This window comes from Labrus mixtus, chromosome 2 (genome assembly GCF_963584025.1).
Source record: "Labrus mixtus chromosome 2, fLabMix1.1, whole genome shotgun sequence".
Taxonomy (NCBI): Eukaryota; Metazoa; Chordata; class Actinopteri; order Labriformes; family Labridae; genus Labrus; species Labrus mixtus.
In genome coordinates this window covers 4,681,381-4,707,672 of record NC_083613.1, presented here as the reverse complement: position 1 = coordinate 4,707,672, position 26,292 = coordinate 4,681,381, and the positions used below count along the sequence as shown (strand labels likewise).

The 26,292-nt window shown below is 38.9% G+C and overlaps 2 protein-coding genes across 4 annotated transcripts in view; both read left to right on the top strand.

Moving 5' to 3' along the window:
- Positions 1-13,228, top strand: part of LOC132982019 (sodium/potassium/calcium exchanger 3-like) — a 61,309-nt gene extending 48,081 nt beyond the window's left edge. The window contains exons 7-17 of the mRNA XM_061048247.1: positions 1,859-1,933; positions 3,304-3,329; positions 3,440-3,493; positions 4,099-4,232; positions 5,432-5,592; positions 7,151-7,421; positions 7,537-7,703; positions 9,389-9,503; positions 9,674-9,786; positions 10,152-10,217; positions 10,643-13,228. Of these exons, the coding sequence (XP_060904230.1) occupies positions 1,859-1,933; positions 3,304-3,329; positions 3,440-3,493; positions 4,099-4,232; positions 5,432-5,592; positions 7,151-7,421; positions 7,537-7,703; positions 9,389-9,503; positions 9,674-9,786; positions 10,152-10,217; positions 10,643-10,795 (1,335 nt within the window). The 3' untranslated portion in view covers positions 10,796-13,228. The remainder of the gene's footprint in view (positions 1-1,858; positions 1,934-3,303; positions 3,330-3,439; positions 3,494-4,098; positions 4,233-5,431; positions 5,593-7,150; positions 7,422-7,536; positions 7,704-9,388; positions 9,504-9,673; positions 9,787-10,151; positions 10,218-10,642) is intronic.
- Positions 13,229-14,235: 1,007 nt separating this feature from the next.
- The window catches only part of LOC132981997 (ras and Rab interactor 2-like), a 37,339-nt gene continuing 25,282 nt past the window's right edge, over positions 14,236-26,292 (top strand). For 2 of the 3 annotated variants that reach the window (XM_061048208.1, XM_061048235.1), the window contains exons 1-3: positions 14,236-14,442; positions 14,532-14,626; positions 24,286-24,440. In XM_061048208.1, the coding sequence (XP_060904191.1) occupies positions 14,620-14,626; positions 24,286-24,440 (162 nt within the window). In that variant the 5' untranslated portion in view covers positions 14,236-14,442; positions 14,532-14,619. The remainder of the gene's footprint in view (positions 14,443-14,531; positions 14,627-24,285; positions 24,441-26,292) is intronic. The other variant, XM_061048218.1, reaches the window with a different exon arrangement.

Sequence of the window (26,292 nt, the reverse complement as noted above, 5' to 3'; positions counted from 1 at the left end):
GCTAATTTAATCAGGGAAAAGCACTTTAATAAGGAATATCTCTCAACACAACATGTCCGGGTGGGCTTCATGCCCAACTGCCACCAACATAAGCCCTGCTTATTTTAAGGGAGTTACGTTTTTGTCCATGTTTAACATTAAAATCTATTTGAATAAAGGATAACGCATCTCTAATGTTCAGCACCTCTCCAAAACAAACAGAGGCAGAAATAAAAACATACAAAAACAAAAATAAGGTGAAAAATCTGTTTTCTTCAAGGTCTTTTTCGACGGGCAACAGGATGTCTGATGAGGGGGCTGCTAGCCGAGTTGTCACTGATTATTACATGACTTACATTAACCAGTTTTTTCTTTAGAATTTCAATATGTTTGTAGGATGACAGGAGTTCACTCAGATGTCAATTTCATCTCAACACCCTCTTGAAATGGTTTTGATTTCCCAGCCCTAGTACTCATGTATTCATGCATAATTGCATAATTTTATTCACAAGAGAGATGGAAACACAAGCATGCTGTTGATTAATGCATGCAAGAGTCCGCGAGTCTGACTGCACCAAAAATGAGTTTCAAAATGAGGTCAGAACCACGTGTTAACTCAGAGAAGCCCACTTTTTATGGATGTACATTAAGCTATTTCTAGTCGTTGTTCTTTGAAATGTACCTGAATCCTTAGCCTCCATGATGTATAGCTTTCCCTCGTGTCAGTCCTGTCAGATTTATCAAATCTTTGGTGTGACTTTTCTTGTTTGGTATGAGAAAAAGCCTCGACAAGATGAGACACATCCCTGAATATTGAAGAAAAGGTCCAAAGAAAAGTCAAGCCTAAGCAGGAAACTTTCTGTTTTGCTGTGCTTATGTTTGTGCGGTGCTTCCTTTCATATTCTCTCCGGTGCTCGCTCTGTTTAACCAGCCACACGGGCACCACATCCCCACATCAGCCTCAACCTAAAAGATAGTTTGTATCTCATTTCTGCTTTGCATCTTCCCTGCTTTGTTTTGCTTGAGATTTGGGAGATAACATAATACAGTAAGGGCCTCCTCTCTCTGATGCTATCCGACATCAGCCAGGGACTTTGAAATGAGCAGAATACAAGGATAAGCTTCTCCGCTCTGAAAAATATATATGCACCGGACTCCAAAAGCAGTGATGCAATCCCAGATTGTGCGTTACGTAATCATAGTGAGATAATGAAGGAGAAGGGGCAGGGCGGTGTGCACCGGGGCTTGGAGGGATGGGGGTGCACCCAAAAAAAATCATCTTCAATTCTGGCAGTTGCACCTCACTACAGTTTGTTAGCTTTGGCCGATGTTTCAAAGGAGAACCTGTCTACAAAGAACTTTTTGTTCAGGGAAACAGAGCACAAGCAAACATTGCAAACGCTTTGTTTTTCGCTCTTACTTTGCCATCTGCCCTCGCAGCAGCAAACGTTTTCTCATCAGGGAGTGGCACTTTTCAAAGATGTGACCTCTGACCCTCCAGTCGTGTGTATATGCAGTGTGATGCTGCTGTGTGGGAGAGTGTTGCATTAGTTAGTCACTGCATTGTGGGCTCCTCCTGCATTGTATCTGATTACAAAAAAAAATTGATATAAACACACCGGCACCTTTTTTTTTTTTTTTTTTCCTTCTACGTAGGATGGTACCTTTTCAGTGACTGTGATTCAGGAGGTCAACTGGAGAACTCCTGTGTTTATATCAGTATGGTAATGATGTCAGAGGCGTCTCTGCAGCACAGTGCTGCATAAAAACTCCAGGAGGGACAAGTGTTACTATAAGAGTGTATGAATTGAATCTGCATGCATCCTTAAGTGAGTGTGCTTATCACGCTTTTTTCTTTTTTTCTTTTTTCCCCTTGCAGGCAGTGAAGCTCTCTCACTGGGCTCTACTCCGAGATTCCATTTATTACACGTTTTCTATCATAGCCCTCATTGCGGTAAGAGATTACAGACTCACATGCAAAACACACCGTTCATGTTGCTCAAGTGTCTCCACTGCAGATGTATGCAGGTACACTCACTATAAGGCATACACTGTGAGTCCAGTTTGAAAGTCCAGCTTTTATATCAATACCCAATTTACACTTTCTGCCTCAGCATTATCGGCTAAGAAGGAAGAAAGTCAATAGTGTACATCCACCTTGTTTTACCCTGTTTCTTATTTTTTTTAACAGCTTTTTTTTTTTTCTTTTTAAATCACAGCAATCTTCTTCTTAGCAGAGCCTGTATTTTGGTTTCTTAAACGTGTAATACGCGTGGAGCATCATGAGAGAATGAGGATGTGTTACAAGTCCATCAAATGTTCTACAGATTTGTATTTATACTACAAGGGGAAAAATATGGACAACAAAAGCAAGCAAAAAAAAACACATCATTAAATGTTTTCTTAGTGGACACTGTTGTCCCACAATCTAATGCAAAGAGAAAACGCTGCAGTGGTAGCAGAGAACTATACATTCACTTTCTAACATATTCATGCTGCACACTGCTTTGAAGTATTTATATCAATTTGATTATAATAGATCATTCATTGTGTTATTCCATGAGATTGTATTAAAGTTGATGTTTTTCTATGGCCTACGTTGCTCAACAGTTTAGTAAAAAAAAATATATTTATGTTTAAGCTACCAATGAAATACAAATAATATGATAATCGTGGTACAATATCACACTGAATTGATTGTTAAATAGAAGCTATATATAAGCCTGTTTTTTCAGATGTGAATCGCAGAGAGAACTGGATTTTCCTTTGAGCGTGTGGGGGGAAAAACATGTCCTTTCGCTCTACGATCTGCAATGACATTGAAAAGTCCTTGAAGTATGCTGATTTGTTGTGTACTCGCATCAAAAACAGATTGCTATATAGAGAATACTGCAATTTGTACCGAATACTGTTTGGAGTCAGTATGAAGGATTGGGGGAGAGATGAGGCATGTGTTTGTGTGAGACACTCCAGGTTAGCAGCCAGTTAAACCTAACATGCTTATGGGCCGGTCAACATGTTCTTTTACATCATGCCCACATCAACAGATAACTCTGAATCACTCCAATGCCATCATGACAATGTTACAGATCCTTGATAGAAAACCTCACAAGTCTTTTTTAGATACTGAAATAGTCTGTTCTCTTCATCCTTGCTGTCTCAATATTCAGTGAAATCAAGTAAAGGTCATGTTTTGACCTTTTTTTCTGGCTGTCTGTGCTCTGGATCAGTCATGCCTTCTAGTGGAGGAGATGGTGAATTGCAGAATTAATGTAACTTTCAAACTTTCTGCATCTAATGTCCCTTTGTGTCTTCTCTTTTTAGTTTATCTACGATGAGAAGGTGGTCTGGTGCGTACTGCATCTTCTGTTGCAGCTATATTGCATCATATACAGTATATGCATTTCTTAAAACACTTGAACAACTACATGCAGAATACTGACCTTGTGTTTGTGTGCAGGTGGGAGTCTCTCGTCCTGATTTTAATGTATGCAGTCTACATCCTCATTATGAAGTAAGTCCCCATCAGAAACTGCTCATTTCATTTCATATTTGATTTATTTGCTCATTTCAGTGTATGGTTTCAACACAATAAAACACAATAAAAAAATATTGTCTCATAATACTGAAACACTGTTCATGAGCAAACAGGAGCAGGAAGAAGAAAACTGATAATACCTGCCCCCCCCCCCCCCCCCCCCCCCCTTTCCTAATAACATAAGATACTGTTTAACAGAATAAGATGGCTAACCTGTTGTTTTCTCTTTCTTTCACAAAACAAAAAATACATCAACAATATAGAAACAATCAAATACAATCAGTTAGATTAACTCAATACAGAACCTTTTCTTTATACATATTTTAATATGAATGATAGTTGAGCAGCATTTTAAATGATTATCGAGAGAATTCCATAATTTAACTCCATTTACTGAGATACACATTTGTTTTAATGTAGTGTGTGCAAATGGACTTTTAAATTAAATCTCCGTCTATGATCCTCCTCATTAGACAAACAAACAACTTCTGTACATTGTCATTCACTGAAGGTAACCTTGTCATTCACATTTAGTTAAAAGATTTTTTGTCCTCCTTTTTTGTTTGTTTTGTCCTCGGCAGGTTTAATGGCAGGGCACACCGCTACTTTGACCGTCGAAAGAAGAACTCTATGAATCTGGCCAACGGGCTGACAGGAAGCACAGACCTGGAGGACAATGTGACGTGTGATGCTACTGCAGTCCTGCTCAAGAAAGGTAACAAAAGTTTGCTTCTTCTTCTTTTTTAAACACAGGCTTTGACCTCTAGAAGGACTCTGTAGGTTTGAGCTGCTCATCCCATGCAAACATAATTTCACATGAATAGAGCAGTGGCTCAATCGACTTTTATTCAAGTATAAGACAGTAAAAGGAAGATTTCATCCAAAAAAGTTATTAACGTCTTAGTTCCTTCTCTGAGATCACCGACCTCCTACAGTATATGGAGGGGCTGAAGCACAAGGGTTTCCTTCTACTTCACTTTAGCCTTCCTTTATTTGATAAAGTCCTCTGCTTACATGCTCTGCAATGAGCTTTTACATCCTGGCTTCCATGAAGAAACACTAACAGGATTTATAACAACCAGCTGCAGAATAAGTCAATTTCTGCCCTAAAATACAAAACTCCACAGCTCTGTTCCAATCTCCCTCTGTCGCCTTTCAGACGGGATCTACAAGGGTTAGAGGTTAGGTCACATTTAACTCTAACTCTAACTCTAACTGGCTATTGATTGTAAAAATCATTCTTTATTTAATTCAGTGAAATTGTCAAAGTCTATATTCATTTGCATCAACGTAGGAATTAAAAATGATTGTAGATTTAAAATGAAATTCATGACTTGTCAATCAGAGGTTGCCGTTCTCTGCAAGCGTTCAATTGGACCATAATGCACCTCATCTCTATAGGTTAAATGTAGCTGCTGAAGGGAACTATACTGTCAAACCATTAAAGCAACACACCCACTCACAGGCACAAGTTGCAACTTTAACTGCAGAGTCCATTTTAGTATGAAGTCATGAAAATGTTTGGCAGTTATTAGCAAATGTTTCCACATGATTTTTGACTGCAAAAAAACTGATGACTAATTGTGATTTTTTTTTTTCAGTTTAGCACTGCAGTCAAAGGAACTTCATTATTATTTATTTCATTAAACAGCTTTAATACGATTTTAAATTTTAACTCTGCACTGTAACTTTTAACTCTTTTTATATTTTTACTTTATTTATTTCAATTAATTTCATTTGAATTATTTTTATTTTAACATATTTTCAGATTTAATAATTTAGATTTTTTAAATGTTCTATTTTAATGTTTCTTTTCTTTCCTCTGTCATGATGCTTTTGATGTCTTGTGTGAAGCACTTTGAATTGCCTTGTTGTTGTGCGACATAAATAAACTTGCCTTGCCTTTCTCTCCAGCTAACTTCCACTGTAAGCCGTCGGTGCTGATGGTGGACGAGCTGCTCTCTGCGTACCCCCACCAGCTGACTTTCTCCGAGGCCGGCATGAGGATCATGATCACCGATCATTTCTCCCCCAGGACTCGCCTCACCATGGCCTCACGCATGCTCATCAATGAGGTACACAAACAATAAACCACACGTGGACTCACTTTTGTGTGAATAACTTTTTAGACTGTATTTTGAATCACACAGTTTTACATGCAACACGTTGTTTTTATCTTTTTAATTGGAGGAAATGATAAAGCAGCTTTACTTCTTTCAACTTTGTTGTCTTTGTCAATTGAAGTAACTTTGAAAATTCCCTGCCAAAACAGCCTCTTAGCATACATCACACACCTGTCTGCTTTAGATTAACGTCTGGATGTGTATATATGACTTTGATTATTTGGGCGCTGGTAGCATATAGGTCAGTGCACATTCCCCACGTAAGGAGGCTGTAGTTCTCCAAACGGTCGGCCCAGGTTTGAATCCGACCTGTGGCTCCTTTCCCAGATGTCATTCCCCGATCTCACTTTCTACCCAATTTCTGACTCTGTCCACTGTCCTATCTTTTTTTTTTTTTTTTTTAGATTTCTTTATTTAAAAGGGACAACGCACATTAATTAACAAGCGCAACGAAGTCACACATGTAAATGTGCCAGATTTAGCCATGCAGGCTAATTTTCATCTGCAGTCCCTGCAGATAAAAATATAGTATTTATCTCCTGATAAAGACTATAAAAAAGAAGAGAATAAAAAAAGGTTTAGATTATCTACAAGAATGAATGTTTTAGTCTTATTTTAAAGGCTTTATATGTGATTTTTCACACTTAAATATAATATAAATCAAGTATATCCTCTGAAAATAACTCTGTGAGTCATGACTGTCTACAATGGGAGTAACACCCGAGTCCCACTGTCTGTGATGTTTTCAGAGTTTTCAGAGTCCTATCTTCAGTTTGTTTACATCGCCAGGACGGCCGGCTGACTCCTCCCCTCGTGTATAAAAGTTGTTTAATTGCGGGACTAGAGAAAAGAAGAATAACATACTGTACTCACTGCTTAACTGTGTTTCTAGATCACGCTCATTTCAGGTAAATTTACATGCAGTGTGAAGATACGAGCATAATAAAGATCGCTAGCATTAGCATGCTAACACAACAATGCAGCGCAAGTTGTTTTGGTTTCATGCTGCCCCTCAAGGGCGACATCTGCTGGATCGAAAAATCGCATATAAAACCTTTAACTAGGGGTGGAGGTCCACTTCAGCTTCTTGCAGCAGAAACAATCTCTTGTGATGAGTCAAAACCTTATTCAACCTTTTTTTTACAACTCAACTGAAGTAATTAAAAACACAATCCTGAAAAGACTCAAACTAGTGCAAAATGTTCAACTTGTATGTGAGATGTCATTAACAAAGTTGCTTTTACTTAAAGTATCAGTCAAAAGAAAAAAAAAATAATATGAAGAGGATTTTTTTTTTCTTTCTGCATTGTTTTTGATTTTGAGAGAAAGTTAAGAAGTCCAAATTCTTCCTCCTTAGATATTTTTTCCCCAATACATTACACTAGTAAGTTTGACTTCATTCCAAATATCAAAACCTAATACCAATCTTTCATCTTAAAATCAATCTCAGAGTGCAAAATGAAAATGAAAGCTGTTTGAAAGCTGTTTGATAATGCTGTGTCACTTCCAGAGACAAAGACTGATCAACACCACAGAAACTCGAGTCAACCGCATCACTAACGGCGACTCTGACGCGGCGGCCAGGACTCAGGGGAGGCGGAGCTTAGAGAACGGGATGGGTGCGGCTGAGCAGGGTCTGAATGGGCGGTGCAGACTTCAGCGGCTCGAGTCCGGGAACGAGACCGAGACTGAAAATGAGGATAACGAGAACAATGAGAATGACGGAGAGAAAGAGGGAGAAGATGAGAACAGTGGCCCCCTGGTGCCCTTTAAAATCCCAGGTACAGCTCAGAGGACATTTTGAAGTTAAATGATGAACTTAGTGGTGCTTTCTGCTCAGCTGTTGTCTTGACTACCATCCCCTTTTTCCCCCTCCCTCTCATCCTCCTCCTCCAGCTGGATGCTGCACCAAGCTGAAGTGGCTGGTCATGTGGCCGTTGTCTCTGCTTCTGTTCCTCACGGTGCCCAACTGTTCAAAGCGGCGCTGGGAGAGATGGTTCATGGTTTCCTTCTTCACTGCCACTTTCTGGATCGCTGGTCTCTCCTACATCATGGTCTGGATGGTCAGTACAGTTGAATGTCCTCACTTTACATGCCTTAAAAGAAAATAAATGCCTCAATGACACCAGGATATATGATCCTTTAGGTGCTCTTGGTTTTAGTAAATCTGGAAATAATAACACATGCTCTTTCTATGAAACAGAATGGTACACTGAACATTAATGGTAGTGACAGGAAAGAGCTTGGATAAACTTTTTCTCCTCCTGTTTCATGCATATGGTGGTATGCTCTTATTACTGTGGTCATTTTTTACCAATACCTAGAATAAAAAAATCGATTATTGTCTTGCATACAACATTGTTATGAACTGAATCATTGCCTCTGTATCATAATACATGTGGTATACACAATCCTAACAGCTTGCATTATTCATTATTTATTGTTAATTATCTATTTATAAACACAAAGGACAAATCCAAAACAACACAACTGCTGCTACCTTTTTCTTATTGCTGCTGCTATTTTATTATAAATCTGTACTGGTATATTTTATTTAGACATGTTTATTACTGCTACTGTGTACAGTATATTATTTGTATATAACTTGTGTTTTTATTTTATTCTTTGTATCTGTGTGCTGTTCTATCCTTTGGTGTTACCTGCTGCTGGAATCTGAATTTCCTGAGGGAACCTTCCCAAGGGATTAATAAAGTTCCTATCTATCTATCTATCTATACCCAGATTTCTTAAAATACAGAGCCACAATATTTACATATGGTGCTGAACTGGTTTAAATTATGCACATTGACATTCCATCAAATTCTGTCACATTTAAGGTATTTAATTGATGATGTCAAGTAGTTTCAGTTCTCTTTCTTTACATCAGACATCATCATTCTTTTCAGCCTTTTTCATTACCGTTTAAAAAACTCCAAACAGCAGTTTTAAATTAAAACAAAAAATTCATGAACACTTTGAGGAATTGTTGGTACTTTTATTACTCTTTCTTCTCTCTGTTTTTTTTAAATTTTTTATAAACATATTTTTATTGAATTTCACATTTATCAGGACATGTACAATATATGTATGTAACAAAAGTATGACATAAAACAACCCTCCCAACATAGAACATGTGGCAGTACATCAATAACACAAGAATAATAAAAGTAATTTGTACAATACAAATGACAAAATAAATAAGTGAAATAATTAACATAAACAGTCACATTTGACACATATTTCTCGCACTAGTAACAGTTAACATTCATGCTTTCAATACATTGTCCAAGTCAGCATTTTTAACAAATTCCCCAAAAACCTCCCAAATTTTACCAAACTCTGAAGCTTTCTTCCTAACTATATATGTAAGTTTTTCAAGAGCCAGACTTGCTGATAATTCTTTTAACCAACGTCCAAAAGAGGGACTACATACATTTTTCCAACAGAGCACAATTGAACGCCTTTCTCTCTGTTTTTTTAACTAAAATCTTCCACTTTTTCACGTTAGGTGGTTTGAAGACCTCTGATACTTAGTTTGTATATTTGTGTTACCTTTTACATTTCTTTCAGACGTCAGCTCAATAGAAGCCATTTACTAGTTTCTTACCACACCCACATGTACCCTACTGTATTATTTTGTGAATCAAATAATGAAATCACTAAATAACATTACAGTAACAAACCTTCATGTGCTGCTGAACTGTATTGATGTGATCATTTACTGAGACAGGATCTGTTTGGTTGGTAGGTGACTGTGATTGGATTCACTCTGGGTATTCCTGACGTCATCATGGGCATCACCTTCTTGGCAGCAGGCACCAGCGTCCCAGACTGCATGGCCAGTGTGATAGTCGCTCGACAAGGTAACCAAACAAATGCACACGCACACAAACCAATCTTCTGTGCTACAACGAGGAAGTGGAAATTATGTTTTGTGTTTAAACAAAAATAAATGTGCTCCACAGCAGAGTATTGCTTCATGTCATTATCGACTCATGTTCAGACCTTGACTGTGTTTCTCTCCTTGCCTCAGGTCTGGGAGACATGGCCATCTCCAACTCCATAGGCAGTAATGTGTTTGACATCCTGGTGGGCCTGGGCCTGCCCTGGTTTCTGCAAACACTCTGCATCGACTACGGCTCCACCGTGAGTGCTTCTCCGCTTAGCCAGAGGAGATGTGAGCTGTGTTGTGATGAGAGGAACTGGGAACAGTCATCAGTAATAATCAGAGCAGAGCAGGGAGGGAGTTTCATATTGTACAGGTCATTGCAAGGTTTATTACCTTACTCTGAGGAAAAATGATGTGCTCATTGGCCTGCCTGGTTAGCACAAAGATAAATAGAGTAGTGTGATTAAAGTGACTCCCTGCCCTTTTATATACATGAAGCATCTTTGTGTGTATACTGTAGGGACAGATACACAGCCTCTGTCTTCTTCTGTCAACACCAGTATTTAGAATAAGTTACATTTTGAAATATAAGATGTCAGTAAAGTTGTGTTTGTCTCCTTAGGTCATTCTGAACAGCAGAGGACTCATCTTTTCTGTTGGACTCCTGCTTGCTTCGGTGTTTGTCACAGTGAGTACCTGTGCTGCAGCACTTCAGTACATTATTTCACTATGAGGCTATTCTCGGCACATGTGACCTTTTGTCACACAAAAACATCCAGCTTCTGTGATTTGGATTCTTCACTTTGCCATTTGAAATTCTGATCATATTTTGATTGAATTTGCAGCCTTGTATACTTGATTATATTGTAATTACATGATGCGGTTTGTGATGAAGAAAGGGCAAAAAACGTCGCTAGAGAGAAGAGATTATTTTTATTCTGACACTCTTTTACTTCATAATTATAATGATACAGTATACCCTGGTGTTCCTGTATCCCCAGCATCTTTGAAAAACAAAACTTAATTTCAAAAACATTTTAAAAACATGTTTAAATCTATCACTTTCCATCTTTCAGTGAAGCTGTCACTCATTCTTGTCTCTCCTACCTGCAGGTTCTCGGTGTCCATTTGAACAATTGGACTTTGGACTGGCGACTGGGCTTGGCCTGCCTCATCTTGTACGCCATCTTTCTTTGCTTCTCCATCCTCATCGAGTTCAACGTCTTCATCTTCGTCAACCTTCCCATGTGTCGAGACATCCACTGACCCCCCTCCTCTTCTTCTCCTTCCTTCTATGGTTTACTGGAGGAAACCTCCCCTGGCCTCCAGTTTCCTTTTTGCGCCTCAGAACCAAGTCCTACCGTTTTATTTAATTCTTTTTTCAAATAGAAAAAATAAGAGATGTATATGATTTATCTTTGGTGCAATACACACAAGAGAGAAGAAAAGAGGTTTTGGGGGTGAGACGGGAGGCGAGAGAGAGAGACGAGTCCCGGCAGCAGAGGTTGCTGCCAGCTGTCAAATGAACTGAACGATTTGACGGGAGTGAACTGTATTAACACCAACAGTTAGGCGACTGTTTGGTGAAGAAGCTGCTACTGTAACTGACTGACAGGCGAGGGGGGGAAGGAGAGAAATCCTGCGCTCACAGCGATTTTCAGCTGGATTGTTTGTTACTCTTTGTACAAGTTTGGATATAAGCACATGATTAAGGTATTTTTAAGAAGAAAACAAACTGGCTTTTGTCTGTAAATATTTGTGGATTATATAAGAACTTATATTAGCAGCTGGTATTTGGAATTCTCTTATGCACAACTGGATCAGTCCTGCAAAACGGACTGATCCTCTGACTTTAGTGTTGGTCAGTAACACACATATACAAAACCCTGCTTCAACTTTGTCTCCCATGCTGAGTTCCAGCCAACGTAGCATGCTTTACTAGCAGGTCAACTCTAGCTTTGCACTGACAGAAGTAGATTTATTAACTCCAGTCACATAGCGTCTATCTTTTTGTTTGTGTTTCTGCTTGTCTTCAGACATATCCAAGTAGATGTGGGCTTCTTCAATGAAACCCACGTAGGAAAGGGATTTCCTTGGACCTGACATCTCAGCACTGTCACTTTATCGGTTAGAGATAATATTCTATCATTGCAAAGCCTGTACAGGTAACTCTACAAATGTAACTACTGAATTTAAGTTCCCTTTATAGGCAGTTAGACGTCTTGTTCAAATTAAAGAATTAGTTTTTATTAGTTTCTGAGTCGAGAATAACAATATTTCTTCTTAAAGCCAAACGTTGTTTTAGAATAGGAGTAAGTTTAGATTCGAGTGAACAGTGCATGTGTGTGTGTGTGTGTGTGTGTGTGTGAGTGTGTGTGTGTGTGTGTGTGTGTTGCAGTCTTGAGGGGAACCAAGGAGCTTCACTGTTACGGGGAAGACATAATCATGATTTATTTATGAATTAATTTATTCAAAGATCATGTCTAACCTCCAGTTTCAGCCCTTTGGATCATGTACAGTGTATTTGAAAAGGAACGCTCTCTGACGACAGAGCTGTACAAAGTACTGTACCTAATATATAATCCAAGTACTGGAAACTGACTTGATGTTGTTTATATTTAAGAATAGAACTTTATAATTTATAAGTTTTGTATAGTTCCAAAAGATGTTGCAACAATTGTATGATGGTACAAAAAAACAGCTGATGATGCACGGCTGCACAGTGTTGCGTTGCTGTGGAGATGTTGTGTTTTTTTTTTTTGTTTTTTTTTCAGTGAGACGGACTGAAAATGCAATCTTTATCACTGGTCCTAACACAAAAGGGTGAGAAGCTGTTTGCAAATCCCCTCGCATGTGGAATTAGTGATGAATTCTGGATGTAAAAGATTCACTTTCAAATCAAAAAAGTGTAAAAAAAAAAAAAAAAAAAAAAAAAAAAAGTGCTAACTGGTGGCACTCCACCCTTTTGACTTTCACAACATGTTGTTTCTGAAACACAGTGCTTGAACTTTTGTGCCACCTCTTGTATTTGAGGCTTCAAAGCAATGCTCGTGGCCATTGTCCTGCTTGTATTTGAGCCAAAAAAAAAAAAAACACCTTTGTCAACAGTATTGCCACTCAGTTTCAGCATGTGTGAACAAAATGTGGAAGATGTGTATTTTTATTTTATTATATTTTTTATCTTGAAGGAGAATTCTCATGTTTTAAAGGGTTGCTAATTTATGGAAAGCATCCTCTGTCTTTAGGGTTGCTGCCTATCCTGCAGCCACATGAGGGTGCTGTAAGAGCTGTATAGCAGCTGATGAAGTTTGGGCATATTTTAAGGTAGGCAACAGGGATAAAATACTGGATGGTTTGCATGCCTCTCTCATAATTCAGATTATTTTGTGCGTAATTTTAATGAATTTCCAAGATTGAAAAGGCACTGTCTTGATTATGCTGTACATATCAGGGGGATATGCTATAATAAACACGGATGTTGGATAACTTCTGATTGTTGAGCAGTTATATTTGAGATATCTACAGTATTTAGAATGTAGGCCTACAACCGTTAGTTTCCAGCTAATTAATGTCGTTTTACGCTCATGTCTTTTGCATTGTTTGTAAATCCTCATTTTTGTTGATGAGGACCTTTGGGCGGAGCTGTAAGCCTTGTTCCCAGTGGTCTTCTTGCAATAAACTGATTTACATACACAAATATTTACCCCGTTTACTGACTTATAACTTCAACCTTAACCTCTAATTTGACAGCAAAACCAAGAATGTTTTCCTGTGTGTCTTCATGATAGACCCAAAGATTATCCTCGCTGAAACTCTGCCAGAGCTTTTAGCAGTTTAGCGTCTTTTAGCTCGTTGTTTTGGTATTCTCTCACTGTCATAAACATTTTGAACACAGGCCGCTGTTTTCTGCACTAGCATAACCAGTGAACAAGCTCCACAGAGAGGAATATTAAACTGAAATTGTGTCTAAGGGCCTTTAGACAAACTTGCAGCGTAGGCTAACTGTGCAGTGTCGTGTAAAAAGTCAACTAGTTGGCTCAGTTAACATTTAAGGGGGTTGATTTAAGTATTGTATTTAGCCCTACAGTTTGTTTTGCTAACCTAAACAAATAAATTTATAGGCTATTGGTTAGTTATTATTAATTGAATAAATAATTTGTTGAACATGAAGCCACATCAAATGGAAAGATCTTGAAGGATGCATGGATGGATAAAGCCTTAAAAGTTTCATCTTGTTAAAAACAATTATTAAATGTGTTATTTTACATGTTTTGTAGCTAGCCTGCTATGAGAACCCTTTCACCTTACGTTTATAAATCCATTTCAATTCAGCCTACAGCTTATGCCAACAAATAGGAGAGGCTACTTGACACCTGCAATGATTAAAAAGCTAGTAGGCTAGGCTAATTTACAACCTGAGTTTCAACAAGGTCTCTTGGTCGTCATGGCAACTTTACTAGCAGAGAATGATTGATATGCCTAAGTAGGCCTTTTATTAATAGGCTATTATTTATAGTTATATAAATTATATTATATATAATATTATAGTTATGTTAAACCTTTTGTTGTCTTATTGAAAACTTTTCCCTGGCAACACTTCATGACCGACAACTGAAGTTGAAGATCACCAGCTGCCTCCTTGGTCCTGCAGAGGCATCATATTACTCTGCAGGCTCTCCTCCTCCTCTTCTTCCTCCTCCTCCTCCTCCTCCTCCTCCGGGTCGCATTCACCTCAGTTCTTGGATCCAAATCTGTTGTCCGACACTAAACCATGTAACCTACCGATTTCGGGGACATTGAGGATCCTCGGTGTCACCGAAAATAAACCAAACGTAACGACAGCGCGGCCATGAGTCTGCTTCATGGAGCAAAGCCGGAGTGAAGGACCGAGTAAAGCTGGAACTGAATACAAGGTAAGTGGCCGACTTTTCCTATGCACAGTGGGCTGGGTGAAGCCCATCACTTCTGTTTCGAGTCAACAATTCTCCAACTTTTATTGCAGGCAAACCGAGTCTTTGACTTTGGCTGTAAGACTTCCTCATTGAGCCGTCCGAGGGGTTTCTTCTGACCACTTCTCAGTTTCTGTACACATGCAAGGTAACCCTGAGATACCTGCTTAATGCACTGTTGAAGTGGAAATTGAAAAAAATAATAAAAAAATAAAAATAATGACTGCAAGAATTGTGGAAATTATAAAAATATGTCAACCACGACTAATAGGCTACAAATCACTGCCCATTTAATAATAATAATAATTCAAAAGAAGAAAGAGTATCAGGCTAAATACTTTGATGTGGTTGGTTCTTGCAGTTTTTAGGCTTTGCAAACTGTTGTGAAACTTGAAGTAGACTTAAGGCTTTCTCAGTTGAGGACATTGATTCACCAGCTGAAGCTTTGGGATTTTTCTGCATGTTTAATTATGCTGTACGATGATCTCCTCTGTAGCAGATGAGTTGAAAAGCATTTGACTGCAGTGCTCCTACACCATTAGACTGCTCTTGGCTGGAACTTGCCCCACATTTTTGAAGGTTCAGTAAGGTCATGTAGAACTGTGCTACTCAAGGATCATCTGATCATTTAAAACATGTGCATTGCTATTTGTTAGACACATTTTTGAAAGAATTGGATTTTCCTCAGGTATACAATCTCCAGACCTACTGTTTGTTTCTATCTTAGGGACTGTGCACAATGAATTGGGCAGATAAACCTTAGTTATGTCACTTTAAAAAATAACAAGACCCTCTCAGACATTAGCATTTTTTTTGGACCCATACTTCTAAAAAGTTCCACATGATTCAGTTTATTTCCTTGTTTATGTTTGAAATTTGCTAAGCAGAAAAAAAAAATGCTGCAAGGTGGCATACCACAAGTGTAAACCTCACAACTGTGATGGGATGATAATAATTACTTTTTCCAACAATGTGCATTAAAACATGTATTTTAATTTGGCTAATTTTGGCAGAACCCCTCATCCAGGATTGAAATATAACTGCAAATCAATTTGTGAATCCTTTTAAAAATACAAACCTTGGTTTGTTTGTGAACACTGAAAATGAAGCATTCATAGATGCTGAGGGAAGGGATCAATGAAGTAGCCTAATGACAACAAATCAATAAAGTTGAAATAAGGGGCTGTCCCAAACTAGCCGTTTGTTCAGGCCATTTGTAGACCAATCATCACATGATTTCAGTTACATCAGGAATGGTTTTGAGTTCTACGGTGTTATCTGACTCTCTGATGTACGTCGTTTTTGGATAAAAACATGTGAATCACAAGTGAATCGCAGAAGTTACATTATCTTTGTGAAAACCTTACCAAGACATGCAAAACTCTTAACAATGAACCTTTTAAAGATACACGTTCAAGCAAGCACATGAAGTGAGCACCCTGTCAACAGCAATGCTAACAGCAAAAGTGATAAGCAGCATTCTCTCTGGCTAGCTACTGAATTTGAGAAGAGTGGTCTTGAGACGTCATGTTACCATTGAAATATTACAGGTACAGGTCTTACACACCTCACTCTCAGAGCTTATGTTGTCACTTAAAGCCAAAGACTGTAACTTAATAACCTGTAGTTAAAATGTGCTACCACACCTCTGTGGTATATACGTCCTTGTACTTACCCTTTTTTCACAACCTGAAGAGACTTGGCAACACTAAAGAAGATGCATGTTGCCCACAAGGCCCCATTATTATGTAAAATAGAAGGCTAATCCATTAATTTACAGCTACTAGCGAAGTCTAACAGACAATACTAGTATCTAAGTGCAGCAGGATTTTTTAAATAAACTTCCCTACCCAAAAATCTTGGTTGACTCTTCTAACAAAGGATTCTCGACTGATTTCCATAAAGTACCGTGTATTAGTTATAAAAGTATGCAGCAACGTGTTCCAGCTTCTCCTCTTTGCCTCACTTAACGTAATCTTTATCTGTTAAAAACATGTAAGACCTGTTTGAACATGACTCAAATCACACTCTTCTGCAGCTTCATTCGATTTTTTTTTTCAGTCAGATTTTTCTGTCTCGCAATGACGTCTTGTTTGATGGAGGGGCCAGTGTTCTTATTTAAGCTGCTTTGGAATCTGTTAGACAGATTATCTTCACTGCAAAACTGAGGAGTTTTGGCACAAAGAGTCCTAGTTAGGCTGCATTACTTGCTGTGAGGAAGTGAATAAGCACAAAGGTATTTCAGTGAAAAAGAACTTGCAGCTTGTCAGTGCTTGATTCGGTGAGTGAAGATGATCATGTTTCTGTACACAGTGATTTGAAGAAGATAGTTACTTCTGCCATATGCACTCCTGCAACTCCGTTAAGTCCTTTTTGGATTTATTTTACTCCAAATTCTAACTTGGATTTTAGATTTCAAAGTATTCTATCAAACCATGTCTCCCTGGGAGAATAAGGCAGCACCAGAAACTTCACAGGTTTATAAAATGTGACATCATCTTAGCTGAACATTGAAGTAGCTGCTCAAATGACCTGTGTGAGAGTAAACTATCCCTGTGGGGATGTAACCACTCAACACTTTCTATTTTTTATTTATTTATTTAGTCCATTTTTGTCTTCATTGGACAGAACAGACGAAGAAAGACAGTAAATGCTGGTAAGAGAGAGATAGTGGGGGATGTCAAGGGCAGAGGTCAGATTTGAACCCACTGCCACTGCGATGAGGAATATAGGATGGGGGGAGTGTGACATAACTGCTAAGCTATCCAGCGCCCCTCGTGTTCACCCCATGCACACACTGGTTCCCTCTGAGTACTCTGACTCGTCCCCACAGTCTAAAGATGCTGGTTAGGTTCATCTGTGACTCTAAATGTCCCGCTGGTATGAGAGTGAGCCTGAATATTGTTGTTGTCTGTATGTGTTAGCGCTTTAATTAGATTCATCCTGCCTCGCGCCTCAATGATAGGCTAGGATCAACTCCTTTTCTTCTTCCTCTTTTACTAAAGGTCAAAAACCATCACTGTCACAGCTTTCTGTGTTTCATACAGTCACACAGGTAGCTTCTGCAAGTGTGTGATTCAAGGTTCCTCGATGGCATATTTTTTAAAGATATTTTATCTCTATTTCTATCTTCCTTTTACTACAACATAACGTGTGTTTAGGTGGGAAAAGAACTGCTTGGTAAAGTTCTAAGTAGACAAATGATGTGGGTTAAAGAAAGAAATCACACAATTTTCTTATTTCCCTTTGGCCTTGATTCACACAGTCTCCCTGGTAAAAGTCCTGCTTGTTTGACCCGTCTAACCATGGCCCCTGTACGACTTCCTGAAGTGAATAGTTTAAGTTTCTGGACTGCATCTCGCTCCTCTCCTGCAGGAAAACCTGCAAACTGGGTTTAACACAAATTATAGAACATGATTTTAAAGGTTAACAGTGAACTAGAGCAACCTAACAAGTAGCACATCTTTGTTTACATTGTGAGTTTTAAGAGACCACAATCGTTTTGCCCTGTAGTAAACCTACAGACTTTAAGGGCAATGGGGTCCTTGGTTTAGTTTGTAATTCAGCCTTTGTAGCAGCCAGTCTTGAGCTGAAGTCATTAAAATCCTCTTTCCTGTGTTTGTTTACACTTCGCTCGTCTTCCATACTTCCTCAAGGAATCAAAATGGCAATTAGAATATTTTCTGTTTGGGTTCCCACCCTTTGTGCTCCGTCCTCTTTCCTCCCTCTCTTGCATGCTTCTAAATCTGAAAAAAAAAGTGGAGACACTTTGATCAGATCTCCATGCAGGTTTGATCCAGTTCTCCTGTAACTCATTTGAAGGGGAGTAGCCCTGAGGAGACAGCCCAGACTTTTTTCTCGGCTGACCTTTTAGAGTGGAAAGTTTTGGTTGGGCGGTACATGTGTCTCAGTTTCTCACCATGATTTAGTCCAGTTGCAGTCTTTTTTTTACCAGCATGATGATGGTTATTTTGAGTTTGTGTGTGTTTCTGTGAAAGCTGGGATTAGAGGTCAGACTGCGGGGTCAGGCTGGTGTTTGACAGACTGGCAGACAGTTTGTAAAGTAATCCAAACCTCCTTCAGTGAAAAGCTGTGAGTGAACACATTCCTGCATAATATCAATATCAAGAATCATCGCCGTCTCTGGTTGGCTTTTGTATTTTTCACCCTACAAGAACGCAAAGAATTTGTCCGAGGAAAAATCTTTAAAAAAGGGGAAAAAAGTAGAGAATCATCTGGTTTGTCTCAGGGCAATAACATGACCCATGTGCAGGAGCTTGTATCTGCAGGTGGGTTTATGCAGCTGCCTGCAGCCCCCCCTTCTTGTGCTCTGTTGCCCTGACAGCAGCATGAAGCCCTGTTAGCTTCACACTCTTCACTGGATGTTACACCTAAAACACCAAGCAGCTCACATCATGTTGTCTTTTTAGTTCAAACAAAGACAAGTTTTTTTAGAAATCTTTTTACAAGATGGGACAAGAAACTGTTGGGGAACAGCTGACTTTATGATGTCATCAACCAATATATTTCTCTATGAGCTTAAAGTTAGGTAAGTCAGGTTTACAATTCTTAAATCATTTTGAACGAGTGGTTAATAAATCATTTAAATTTTTCTTGCTTGCTATTAAGAAAATGAATCCAGGAAAATGATCACTAGCCTGATCTGCCACTTTTAACCACACATCTGTAACCACTATGAAACACTAAGCTATTCATTAGCAATGACATAGCACAGCCTCACAGCTCTCATGATATCCACTGAGAGGAAATGAAGGTCCTGCCACCAGGAGTGGGCGTTCAAAGAAAAACAAAACACAGAGCATAATGAAGTCCTGCGGTTTCTCCTTTTCTTTTTTATTCTGTTCAACATTATAAACTCTGTTATTTGGGAGGGGGTGTATCTTTCTTTGTGTCTTTTAATTTACATGAATCAAAAAGAATTATGAATGCATGTCTTTATGTTGAAATGATAAATGGACCTGAGCTTGTGTAACATTCACACCACATGCACACACTTATGGTGTAGGCTGCTATGTAAAGTCGCATCAGTATTAACTAATCCCATTTCAAACCTCACTCACAGGATGCACTCTATTTGAAGTGGCAGCTTGAGCAATTTGGGGTTCAGTGTCTCGCCCAGGGACACCTCGTCATGAGAGTGCAGGAGCTGCAGTCTCATGAAGCCACCAACACCCCCGACTCTACCACTGAGCCACAGCTGCCCCTACTTACAATACTACACCCTGCAGTGTTTCCCCTACCATTATATTAGGGGGCGACCCCCCGCCCCCCTTCAAGGTCAAGTTAACAAAAAAATATATATATACTGTATATATATATTTTTTTTTTGGGGGGGGGCTTTTTGTGCCTTTATTGTAGAGATAGGATAGTGGATAGAGTCTGAAATCAGGGAAAGAAGTCATTTAAGGATACCTTTCCGATAGAAAAGGACAGCTGTCATTAAAAGTAACACATGAACAACAAGATTCCTTCAAGTGTTTGTGTCGGCGTCCGTCTGCCCGCACCCCCCCCACCCCCCCAAAGCTGTAAACCTAGGGGGAAACACTGCCCTGTCATACCTCTTGTGCAATGAGTAGCACTGTTGACGAAAGCGATGTGTAACGTTGGAGCCGGAGCTGTGTGTTCGTACAGTATGTGTGTGTCTGAGTGCGTGTGTGTGTATGTGAAATTCTTGCTGTGTGTTTACACACCATGCCTCCTAGTTTCAGCGGCGCTGCGATGTTAATTCACACACTGGGACACCAGATGCAATGTGAAAGTACAAAGTCTTAATCACAGTGTCGTAACTGAGGCTCTTACACACAAACACATGTAAAAGTACACACATAGACACAACAGTCCATGTGTGCACTGAGTAAAACATTGTAACTCTAATCCAGGATAAATTGAGTGCTTTGGTTGGTGGTGGGATTCAGGACATTCTCACCGGTTTTAACAAATAGAGCTGCAAATAAGCGCTGTCCTGGTGGTAGTTCATCATAGATACCAACAATATCGCAGAGGCTCAGAGGTTTGTGCATATTGAAGCAGAGTTTTCCATAGCACTTTGAGTTTCAGATCATCTTCAGAGTAATCAGTGGAGAAACAGAAAGAATCATCACAAACTGATTTCCATGAAATGTATACATCAGGATTTTATTTTTACCTCGTTCTCTTCCCCTGTTTTGTTTCTTCAATTTTTGTCTGTCTCTGTGGAAATGAAACCAGAGCCAGACTATCAGTTCTGCTCTGAGGACAGTTGGGTGAAAGTTACTTCTCTGTACAGGTCACCAGATACACTATGGAGAAAAGTATGGTGTTCATTAAACTACAGTCACTTCAGTGATGTTTCTTTGTGCTGTTACTGTTATTTTCTTTTCTTTTTTTGTAATGTGTTGTGTGGAATTTTGTTCAATTGAGCAACTAGTGGTTAAGACAATGTCAGATAAGGGTCAAAATTGACCATGACAAATGTTTCGATGATTTAGTGGACAAAACAAAACCCAAACATTTTCAAGATACAAAAGCAGTTTTGAGGATCATGGCTTGACTTACAACACATTTTGCAATTAATAATCATTAGAATACTTGTTGATGATTTCTCTATCAGATATTTGTAACAAAGTTTATTTTTAGGCCTTCAACTAGTGGTGGGCGATATAACGATCTTAGATCATGAAGGATTTCAACTTGCTGATGATCTTGCCAAAGCAGAGAGATCGTAGAACCGGGCTAATGTGTTTATTTTATCATGCTGCAGTTTATTCTCCTACACAGACTCGTCTCCTCCTTTTTTGCTCCGCAGCGGTGAAAACGAAACTTAAAAGTAAAGTCTGCAAAAACAACTCCATCTCGATTATATGCAACTGTTCTGATATTTTTCCAAACCGACACGCTGTGAGCAACATTTAACTTATCTGCATAGTTTGCACAGTTAAGTTTAGATCTCAGATAGCGACACAAGAAACCGTTTAACGAGCCGGAGAGATGTTAACAGTCTGCAGACAGACAGAGCAGAGCTCAGACAGTCAGTGATGAGAGATATAACCCCGGTGTTTAAAATGTTGCTGTCAGTGTTTTCTGCTCTCTCTCAGTTTTTAAAAGTTACTATCAAGCTTCTCCACCCGAAGCTCACCTGTTGTGATAACGGAACCTACAGGGATTAGGCTAAACGACGTTACAAAGCAGCGGGCAGGTGAGAGTGAGTAACCATGCTGACTGTCTGTCTGTCTGTCAATCAACGATGTCCCGCCCCCTCTATGAATTAAACTCTTCTGTCAGTAAAACTTACTTTGATCATGTGTCAGAGAATGAACACATTCTGTATTATGTTTGATTATATATAAACTAAACTAAACGATGTCATAAAAAACAACAAAGGCTGCAGAGCCTGTATGAAGCTACAGCTGTAGGAACTCTGCAGGGCTAAAATAGAACAGAAACACAAGAACTCAAAGTCTACATGTTTTTAAATGCGTGAAAATGTTCCTGATAAACATAAAAAGAGGACACATAACTAAATCATCATTTCAAAGTGGTGAGGAAAACCTACAAATTGTTCATAAATATTGATCAAATCGAGGGAAAGACATTTCTGTTGCTAAAGATGTTCTGGGTGAGAGACCTCCAGACCTCCTACAAAGATGTTTTTCAAATAGATTAAACTTGTCAGTGCAGTTTTTGTGCATTTAAAAACATTATACAGGGAAATAAGTTTGGTTGAACTGGTCAGTAACTTACAAATTTGTCTGAAGAACAGTATGAAAAAAATTGTGATAAAATTGTGATCGTGATTTTGCCCAAAAAAAATTGTGATATGATATTTTTCCCATATCGCCCACCTCTACCTTCAAGATGATGCTTAATTAATTGTTTAATAATGAATGGCCACCTGGGGCCTGTAAGAACAAGCTTGGCTCCAAATGCTTCTACAAAAGTTGATATACTAAATGTGTTTCCTTTTTTTTACCATAAAAACATAAAGCAGCATAGGAACTACTTTAGACCTCTACATTCACTCTCCTTAAGTTGTATTTTGTGCTGCTTTTAAAGTAGATTGGTGGTGAGGACATGGGAAGTCATATGACCTGCATGGACCTGATGTGATGTCATATTGAGAAGACAGCAGCCACCAAACATGGACGACAAAATACAAGCTTGCAATCCAGTGATGTCACAGTCACACATAATGACTGAACAAAAGGTTGATAAAATGAACATTTTCCTCAGACACAATAAGATACAATTCTTCCAAAAAATGTTATGACCAAAATAACAATCTATTGATATACGTCTATATTCCTTTCACAATCTTTACACAACTGGTCAAGGTAGAAGGCTTGAGTGTGGTTTTGTTTGGCTTCCATGTTTGTTTTCCATGTTTTCCTTGCCAACTGTTACCAAATGCTTGCTGATGTTCGAGTTATGACTGTTTGTAAGTTACACTACAAAGAACATTGTCTAACCAGCAGACATATGGTACTCTATCATGATTTATAGTTGATCCAAAGACATTACAATTGTAACTGTTGTTGTACACTGTCAATGCCATCCTAGAAAAAGTTACACCTAACATGTAGTGCAGTTTGTTCTCCTTTTTTGAACAAAATGAAACAAGAATATATAGACATGACACAGACATGACACAGACATGACAACTAAAGTGAGAACAAACAAACAAAGACAAAAAATAAAAATAGATACAAAATAGCAAAGATACCGAGCAACAATACAGACAAAATACATTTAAATGAGATGATTTTGTATTTTAAATTAAGTTTAAGCTTTAAGTTGTATTTAAATTGACACTTTATATTTAGGTTAAAATGTTTAGTCTACCTGCACTGTTTTTATTTTACTGCTCTGTGTGCTTTTGAATTGCCCCCCAGGGACAAATAAAGTTTTTTGAATTGAATTGAACATTCTCCTTCATGTTTAGAATCAGTTTCACATTCAGTTTTCTGGAAGTACATATTTCCTGACCCGAGTCTCTGCACTCTTTTTAATTGTCAGAGTCGCCTGAGCTGAGGGGGGGCAGATAGCTTCCTTCCTATGTGAGATAAAAGTGCATGTGTGGATTGGACAAAAACAAGCAGAGCAATTTGCTTTGTGGGAACCTTGAGGCTGAAATTAGGAAGGGAGGGAATTTAAAAAAATAATCTTCAGATAGGGATGAAGATAAAGAAATAGAAAAAGAGTCAAATTAAGAGGTCAGGGAAACAGAAACAACTCAAGAGCAAACATGGGAATATAGCTCATCATAGACTCTGTCAGATTGAATACCACCAAACCTTTTTTAAAGACAAAACAAAACTTAAACTTGCTTCTACTGTATGATGGGAACTAGGAAATCTGTGAAGGACTCAGCTCACGGAGATGACAAATGAAATAGTTTGACATGGGAACAAAAGAAAAAAGAGAGGGGATGTGAGAGACGGATGAAACAGGAGAATCAGGTAATGAGAGGACAGCAGTTTGGGGTGAAAGTAAGTTGGGGATTGGAATGAGATAAAAAAAAAAAGGATTGAGGCAATTATCTGAAATGAAGGAGTGGGGGAACAGAGAGGATCAAGTGAAGGGAAGTGAAAGGAGAAGAAAAGGTGAATGTGTGAAGAGCGAGATGAGAGGGGAGAGAGGAGACAGACAGAGAGAGAGAGACAGACAGACAGAGAGAGAGAGAGAGAGAGAGAGTCACACTGAAAGCATTCCAGTCCACCAGCCTCTCTCTATAATACTGACTGTGGCTGAACTAGGAATTTCCTCTGGCTTGACCGCACCACAGTTAAGTGTGTTTTTTGACCCGCACAGATTCGACTCCTGGAGACGCTGTCCCAGACGTAACGACACACCCAGACCCAGTGAGAGTCACCCAGTGTTGTTGTCGGGAGGAAAACATGGCTGCCCGTACACCACCAGGGACTCCCCCCAGTGGCCTAACAGACCGGAGTGGGAGCTTCTTTAAAGTAAGTAACGATGATCATGCATGGACTTTCTCATAGATTACATACAAGCATGAAAAACATTATTATTTCTGAACCTTCTCAAGATGAACATTTACAAGAAAGACAAACGACAAAACAGAACCTGATGTTTTTTACCCAATTCATTCTTCTCTACGATTCAGAATTCACTCTGCTTTACATTGCTTAAAGGCTTTATATGTGACCTTTCACACTTAAATATAATATAAATCAAGTATATCCTCTGAAAATAACTCTGTGAGTCATGACTGTCTACAATGGGTGTAACACCCGAGTCCCACTGTCTGTGATGTTTTCAGAGTCCTATCTTCACTTTGTTTACATCGTCGGGACGGCTGGCTGACTCCTCCCCTCGTGTATAAAAGTTGTTTAATTGAGGGACGAGAGAAAAGAAGAATAACATACTGTACTCACTGTTTAACTGTGTTTCTAGATCACGCTCATTTCAGGTAAATTTACATGCAGTGTGAAGATACGAGCATAATAAAGATCGCTAGCATTAGCATGCTAACACAACAATGCAGCGCGAGTTGTTTTGGTTTCATGCTCATTTCATGCAAAGACCTCACACTATAGTGTACTGTACCCTTTATTACAAACATGCTTGAGTTCTCTTTTGTTTGTCATGAACATTTTCTTACTCAGAAGAGAATTTGATTAAGATCAGAAAATGGCTAGTGGCATGCTACTAGGGGGCCAGCGGCATGTGCCTGTCCCTAGACTGTATGCCACCTGAAGTGTCGCTGAAGTAGCTACCGGCTGATGCTGCTGCACGCCTAGGGGTCATGACATCTGCTGTTTTTTTTTAATCTTGGCGCTGCCTGAAAATGTACTGAATTATTTTTTTATCTTATATTCTTTTGATTTATTTAAATGGTTGCCATTTGATGCATTGTACCAGAGTTAGCCTGGAGCTAGTTTACATCTGCAGTCCCTCGATCATAGTAATAAAACATCGCTAAAAAAATATTAATCAAGTTTTATGCTGAAATGCGGTAATATAAGATCAGTGGTAAGAGAATTGAGCGTCTTTCAGCAGATTATTCACTTTGTTGAACTGGGTAGAACAGCCAATTATCACTTTTTGCCTTTAAACTTTCTTGATGATTGATGAGAAACCAAAGTGGAGTTATCTTTGTAAAGGTTTCCCTTCTCTCACTGCCATGTATTGAAGGAGTGCTAGAAGTGAAGAATGTCAGCTGCACATCTTGGCTGTGAGACAAACACATTCAGGGGAGTAATAAAACTCTCTCTCTCTCTCTCTCTCTCTCTCTCTCTCTCTCTCTCTCTCTCTCATACCCCCACCTCTCTACCTTTTATCTCTCGCCAATCTCTGCTTCTGAAATAAGCACTTCTGTCCCTGCAGTCTCAGATGTTATATTCTTGTTATTTTTAAAACATCGTGTCAGTTTTATCGAGGAGAACTGCCGACTGTCATTTACATATTCATGCCATTCATCCAAACCAAACACTTCATAAAGTAGATGAAAGCCTTGTTACACTCGTCAGTGTAAAGGTTGACCTAACTCCACCTTGAGTTTGAACCTTCTATTGTACTAGGTGTCCATCTTCAGGAAGTATCTTTAATAGCAACACACTTCATTTATGAACACTAGGTTGAACCCTGCTTCTATCTGTGCCTTTCAGAGACTCCAGCTGGGAAACAGAAAGCATCCCAGATCCTTCAGTGTCCAAACAAAACAAGTCGGATACAAATTCAGTATCATATATTATTTTATTATTGACATCAATTTACACAAGAAGTCTAAACTTCCACAAGATACACTACAGATAGAAGAAATGAGGGTGGTGTGAATGATCAGTCAGTGGACCT